Here is a 6,663-nt window from a genome sequence, read left to right as displayed (position 1 = left end):
CATGCCCAGAACGACACACGAGCATAGCAGTGCACAGGCAGGGATGGAAGTGTGAGAAATTAGGATTCTGCAGACACTATAAAGCCTGCCTGCCGCGCTTGGAATAGAATCGCACAAGCTGATGCGCCTCTTTCTTAATATCCTGTTTTCTCCTGCAGCTCGTCCCTTCCTTTCACTGCCGAGCCCATTCGCGTGCACACACATGGTGCCTAGCGCGGAGCACAAAAAGAAAAGAAAGGAGGGTGGAAGGGGAAGGGAAGGAGTACACAGAGTGCGGCGTCGCGGATGTACGCGCGCACATCTACGAGCATAAAGCATCTCAAATGGGGTCGCATGAACGCTTCCTATGAGATGCGTCCCCTCGCATACGCACGCAGCCGTACGGTTAGACGCCGGGCGAAGAGCAAAAAAAAAAGGATGACGAGGCCCAGTCATTGCTGATCCCGCTTGCGTAGAAAAAGGAGGAACCAAGAGAGAATGTGCGCCCTGGAGAACGAATGCACGGTTGTCATGAGCACAACGCCGTGTGAAAGCAGGAGAGCACGCGAGAGAGAGAGAGAGCAATGTGGGGACCAGCAACGCCTCGCAAGGCGAAAGAACACAGAGAAACGGAAATCATTAAATTAAATAAACAGATGATACAGGGAACCGAGCCCACAACATCGAAACAAAAGAAATTAATAACACAGGGAAGCCGTCTACACCATCATCACTGGCCACTTACAACAATGTGTCTATTCAATGCGGCTTGAGAGAGAAAAAGCATGTCGCGATGCGCGTTTTGCATGTGCTTCCACTCCCCCTTTACTCCCCCAACTTTTCTTCTCGAGTTCTTCTGCATCCTATTCGAGAACGCGCATCCATGCAGGCGGAGAAAGTCGCGCGAAGTAAATTTGACACAGCGAAGAAAAATAAAAAAAAAAAAACACGAAGAAATGAAGAAGAGGGAGACGTGAGGCAAAAGTCCCTTCACACAAAATCAAACACAAGCAGAGACCCAGAGAGAAAGGTGGAGAAGTCCCCAGCAAGAGTTCTAGGGAAAAAGAGAGTATACAAAAGGGCGAGCAACGCCTCCTGTACCATGCCCGCCCACGTGCGCGAGAGAGGAAACAACGACAACACCACGGTTCATGGACGGCAGTCACAACTCGTGCGCCTCCCTTCTCCCTCTTCCGCACGCGCGGACGCATCCATGCACACTAACTAGCAGGCCACACCTCGCCACACAGCGTCTTGTCGCTATCACCTGCTGTCAGGGTGCTCTTGCCATCACCGGCCGGGGCAGCAAATGGGTTGAGCCCCGCCATAGGATCCATGTGCTTTGGGAAGCCCATCACATCATCGTCATCGTGCGGCACAAAGACGGCCTCCTCGTAGTTGAGTGCTCTGGTCAGCACTCGGGTATCGATTGGCGGTGTCGCGTGGGAAATACGCTGGCTCCTGCGCAGGATGCGCATAGAGCGACTTACCGCAGCTGGTGCCATGAGGGACATGTCAGTATCGTTGCTCTGCAACAAGAAACCGTCCGGATCCTCGGTAGCACCCCTGTTGCCCGTGTACATAATGTGCAGCTTTGAATTCTTCTCGGAGAGATTAATCGTCGGCGGGTGCACGGTGATATCGCGGGCGTCCTCGCCACGGCGGCGGCGGAAGAAGCACGACCAGCGAAGCAGGCGGCGGCTGCAGTTGAGGATGTCTTGCCCCGACACGAGCACCACTTCCGTCGCCACAGACCTCGAGAACGTCTTCAGAGTGGTGTTGACGTAGAGTCGTACACTCAGGAAGGTGAGGGTGCCCATACCCTCGGTCAGTATGGTGAGGGGTGTCGACTTCGACACAGGCAGCTCCACCTCCGGCAGCTGCAACACACTGCCCTTCTCCACAGCTACGTCGCAGTTTGTTTCCACAGTGTTGACCTGGAAGTTGTAGACCTCTGCCTTGGAGCGGATGTAGCATCGCGTGACAAGGGAGTATTTGACACGTGAGATGACCCCAGTGCCATCTGAATTGTCGATGAGGACACTCGCACCAACCTTGCCGACACCGACCGTCACTAACGGGCTGCGGAGTGAGAGGACAACCCTCACCTTGCCTGTGCGCAGAAACCCACTTCGAAGGTTGATGAAAAATTCTTGGTTCCAAGGTGGTGGCTGGAAGCGGCGTCGGCGGCGGTGTAGCTTCGTGTTGCGGGACCGCCTCCCCTCCCTCTCCTCCACGTTGCTCCCGCCCGCCGCCTCGCGCGAGACGACCTCCGTTCGGTTGGCGTGCCGCACCTCCAAGTGCGTCGGGAAGTCTTTCTCGGACGGCGTGCAGGTGAGTGTCACCACATTGCCCTTCACCATGGCTGTGTGGGTCGGCGAGTTAATCGCATCGTTTTCGCCACCGTGATGGCGCCATTTGCGCCTCTCGCCCCTAACCTCGAGCTCTGAGGAACGCGCCACACTCGTCTCCTCCTTGCTGTGGTGGACACTGACATTGCCATCCTCCTCTTCCCCATTGATACTCTCTGCCACGGTAGGAGAGCACACATCCGGCCCAAAGGCGTATACCTCGTCATTGGCGTCGTAATCCAACACGTTTGCCGCGCTAACAGCATCATCCGCGCTATCCAAGGACCGTTTCTCCACCTCCTCGAGCTCCTGTTGACTTCGCAGCTTCCTTGACGTGCCCTTCTTCGCCACAGTCTTAGTCTCAGCCGCCATCAGCAGTGAGCCATTTTCCCTGGCATTCCTCTCGCACATCCGGCGTTTCTTTTCCTTCGCACGCCTGCCGGCTGCCTCTGCATAGACAGCACTTTCGAGCGCGAGCTGGTCCTCTGAAAACTGGAGGTAGTGGTGCAGGCGGCGCTGATGCACGTTTTCACGATCCTCCTTCGCCTTGCTCGCCCGTACGGTCCCAGCGGAGGACATGAGGCGTGACATGACACTAGGGCGTGAGCCGGCCTCATTACCGTTTGCCATGCTGCCGTCCACTGCATCTCCGCAGAGTTGCTGCTCAGCTCCGTGAAGCTGATACCAGCGCTGCACCTGCACCGGCAGCGGGTTCACGCGGAATCCCGTCACGGAGGTGTGGATCTTGCCGCTTGTCATGATGAGAGAGGCGATGGCACGGTACTGCAACACGCAGCGACCATCGCTCCCGCGAGATAGCTCACGTGATGCGGGCAGGTTGTCTGGAAGGACTAGCGAGAAAGGATACGAGTAGATGCCAGGGATGAGATGAACCGTCGCCCCCGAAGCGTCATGGACCATGGACGCTGCGAACTCCGGCACCTCGTCGCCGGTTGAGGATGACGGTAGACACAGCGTACCGTTGAGCCCAGTTCTGAGTCCCTGCGCCTCATCAGGGAGCCAGATCGACTCCCGAGCAACGGCTCCACGCGATACGGGGGTGCGGCGGGAGTCCCGCAGCGAGCGCTTCATCTCCAAAAGGTCATGATCAATTCCTCTCAACGTGATGAACTGATCGTAGTAAATCGTATTACGTGCCTCGGGGTTTTTGTCGGGCATAATCAGCCCACCCAGAATTGAGTTTTCATCTCCGCAGATCCGCACCTCAAGTGCGAGGATATCGCTAGGAAAAGGTATATCAAGAATGACGACGCCTTGAAGAAGGTCTCCAGGGTAGCGAGATGGGTGGCGTAGCAGTAGTAACACCTCCGGCGCCATCTCCTTCGAGGACCGGCGTTTACGGAACATGGCTACGGTCCCGTGCAAAGGCTGCACCGCACCTTTTTTTTCGCCTTTTAAGTCTCTATGTATCTGTATGTAGGGCGTTCTTGTGTGTTTCTTTTCTAGATCTTATTTGCCATAAACGTAGCAGGGAAATACCTGCTGCGAGAGAAGGAAGGGAAGGGGGGCGGCGACACGATGCGGGGTTGAGAGGTGCACCTCACAGAGAATCAGATCGAGGGGTCAGCAGCTAATGTGGAGCGAGTGGGTGTTCTCGTGCCTATGTAAGCGTGAGCTTCTGCCGCAGCGGCGAGTATCAACAAACACAGAAGCGCACCGACGACAGAAACCCCAGCGAGAACCAACTCGAACTACGGAAGAGGATCAGTGACGTCAAAGGAATGCGGAGGGGAGAAGCTGGAAGAGGTCCACAGCGATAGCAAGTGGAGGAGCCAAATGAGGAGAGAGGAGAGAGGAAAGGATTGAGTGAAACAAACACAACAAAGAGAGAGAGGGAGAGGGAGAAACCAAAGGGATGGGGATGGAGCCACAACAGCAGCAAAGAAACAAAAGAAGCGGAAAGCGAAGGATTGATACACAAAGAGAGAGGGAGAGGGAGAGGGAGGGAGCAATGAGCAGATGAGGGTTCTACGAAGGGCGACGAGAAGAACAGAAGGCGAGAGAGAACAACAACTGTGTCACAACTTCACTTCGTGCACGACAAACTTCGAACAGCAACAGCGACGCAACGGCAAACGGAAGAGGGAGATAAAAGAAAATGAGAAGTGGGGGGAGAGTCGTGCACAACGCACGCCCAAGCGCCACACTCACACTCGCAAAACAAACGACAACAACAGCAAGGAAAAAAAGAAAGGAAATGCCACTTACGGAAGGCACAAGAGGGAGAGCAAATTAGTGCAGGAAAGGGGAGCAATAGGACAGGAGAAGGAGTGCAAAACTACAGGCAGTGATGTGGTGGGATGAAAGTGGGTATGGAAGGGAAGGAGACGAGATGAAGAATTCTCCTGCTCGATATTTTGCTAGAAAAAGACCGCTGTGTGTGTGTGGGGGGGGGGGGGAGGTTCAGCGTTGGTGTTGCAGCGTGGGCGTGTTATCAAAAGGAGGGTGATGAAACGACGGAGAAGCCCTTTTTACCCGGTGATGCGTCTTGGTGACCCTTTCCTTCACCGCTTCGTCGATCGCCCAGTTCGTTCGTGCTGGAATCACAATTGACAAGTCGCACAGCTGTGTGAAGCACAAGGGAGAGGCAGGGGAAAGACAGATAAAGAGACGAGGTTGAGAGGGCGAGAGACAAAATAAGCTGAACGCACCGCAGAGGGGGTGCGTCGATCGAGCGTTGACAGTGGCGTTCAGGATTCCGCTAGGCGAAACCAAAGAAACGCGTTTGATCGTCCGCTACTAAGCTGTCCATCTAGAAGAGATGTGAAGCGTGACGGGCCCACGCACGCCTGCAGTGGGACGATGGGTGTCGCGCAAAACTTTTGTGTTGACCTTAGCGCCTACAGTCAATGTCGGGGCTGTGTATGCGGAGGGTGGGGAGCAAAAAGAGAGAAAAAAAGAGATACTTCATCGGGCATTCGGCGTGTGTCGAGTGCGCAGGTACAGCTCTGGATTCCACCAAAGCCATTCAGAACTTGTGGCAGGCACTCTTTGCTAGCACGTATGCCGCTCTTTTTGCGCGCATTCTTTCAGCTCACCATAGCCGTTACGTCTGCCGTAAGGTACGGCGCTTCTTCACCGCGGGCTGCGCCAGTGGTGTCATCTCCGACGTCGCATTGGGCTGAGTGCCACCACCCGATGTCACGGCCATCCCTGTTGTCACCGATGTTGCGGTTGTCAGGGCCGATCCTTGCGAGTTTGTGACTTCGTCGCGTATGAAGCTGTCGGCGCCCATTTTAGAGGAAAGGTCCATCGCTGAGGTGAATCGGTCTGGCGTGTCTGTCGAGGTCAGCGTCGTGGTCGTGCGTGTCGTGCTCACTCCACTCGTCGGTACCGTCCCACCCACGGTAGAGGGCAGGCGACCCACAGTGGTGGCCGAAACGGGTGGCAATCGGATCAACTGCTGCCGGTGCCGTTCCATCGACGCGGCCTGCTGCAGCACAATCCCAAAGCTGCTTCGCAGAAAGTGCAGCTCATGGCAAACGATGTTTGTCAGCAAGACGCCTGGAATGAACATCGGTGACCCTTCCGCCTCAAAGACTGTCATGAGATTCTTGAGCTTCTGCTGCCGCATTGCATGTATTTCATTGACAAGGCGAACAACTTCCACTGCGTGAGGAATTGTGTCACCGTCGTCGGAGCCGCCGCCACCGCTATTGCCTCCGCCCCCGGTCCCGCCGCCACCACCTCGTTCCGTCAGCTTCTTAGCAACTTCGTAGAAGTAAAAGGGCAGGCTCTCAAATCCCTGATCGTTGGTGCGCTCTCGCTCAATGACGTCGCGCAAATACTCCACGCGGAGGTAGTCTGGGGGTTGGATTGTGCACGTGTCGGTCTGTCGTAGGTACAGGGCAAGCCAGAGCGGTACGCTGATGGGGTAGTTTGGTGCAAAGGGCCCGTAGCTGCCGCCAAGGCAGTCAACACGGTCCATCGAAAAACGAGGCACAATCGTCGCCGACACCTCCATCGCCATGAAGGAAGACATGTGGTAGTTGTTGAAGGCCCACTCATCTGCGAGGGAGCCGACTGCGAGGCTGACACCACCGCTGCTGCTACTTCCGCCGCCGCCGCCGCCAGCCCCATCCCACGTTGATGAAGACATACCAGACAAATGATAAAAGCTAGGCGTGCAGTACTTTCTCTCCCTGTATACGTTCTATGGAGTTACTGGGGTGTATTCATCTGCCAATATCTTGTGTGCTGATCTATATGCACGTACGTCGGTGATCTGTCACTGAAGTCCCCTTCTGAGAAGCGTCACCAGAAGCGCTGCCAAGTCTGCTACTCCTGTTCACCTGATGAGTGTGCGTGCGTG

General features: G+C 55.6%; 2 protein-coding genes across 2 annotated transcripts; both read right to left on the bottom strand.

The window, feature by feature from the left end:
- Positions 1–1,199: 1,199 nt before the first annotated feature.
- On the bottom strand, positions 1,200–3,698 carry LBRM_35_4450 (conserved hypothetical protein; the record flags this gene model as incomplete). The annotated part of the gene is made up of 1 exon (XM_001569014.1): positions 1,200–3,698. The coding sequence occupies one exon, from the start codon at positions 3,696–3,698 to the stop codon at positions 1,200–1,202; it is 2,499 nt and encodes an 832-aa protein (XP_001569064.1).
- A 1,699-nt stretch (positions 3,699–5,397) lies between these two features.
- Positions 5,398–6,450, bottom strand: LBRM_35_4440 (conserved hypothetical protein; the record flags this gene model as incomplete). The annotated part of the gene is made up of 1 exon (XM_001569013.1): positions 5,398–6,450. One exon carries the CDS (start codon positions 6,448–6,450, stop codon positions 5,398–5,400), a length of 1,053 nt encoding a protein of 350 aa, XP_001569063.1.
- Between the last annotated feature and the right edge of the window lie 213 nt (positions 6,451–6,663).

Source organism: Leishmania braziliensis, chromosome 36 (genome assembly GCF_000002845.2).
Source record: "Leishmania braziliensis MHOM/BR/75/M2904 complete genome, chromosome 36".
NCBI classification, from domain to species: Eukaryota; Euglenozoa; class Kinetoplastea; order Trypanosomatida; family Trypanosomatidae; genus Leishmania; species Leishmania braziliensis.
The sequence above is the reverse complement of the archived record's forward strand: the minus strand, read 5'-3'. Positions and strand labels throughout refer to the sequence as shown.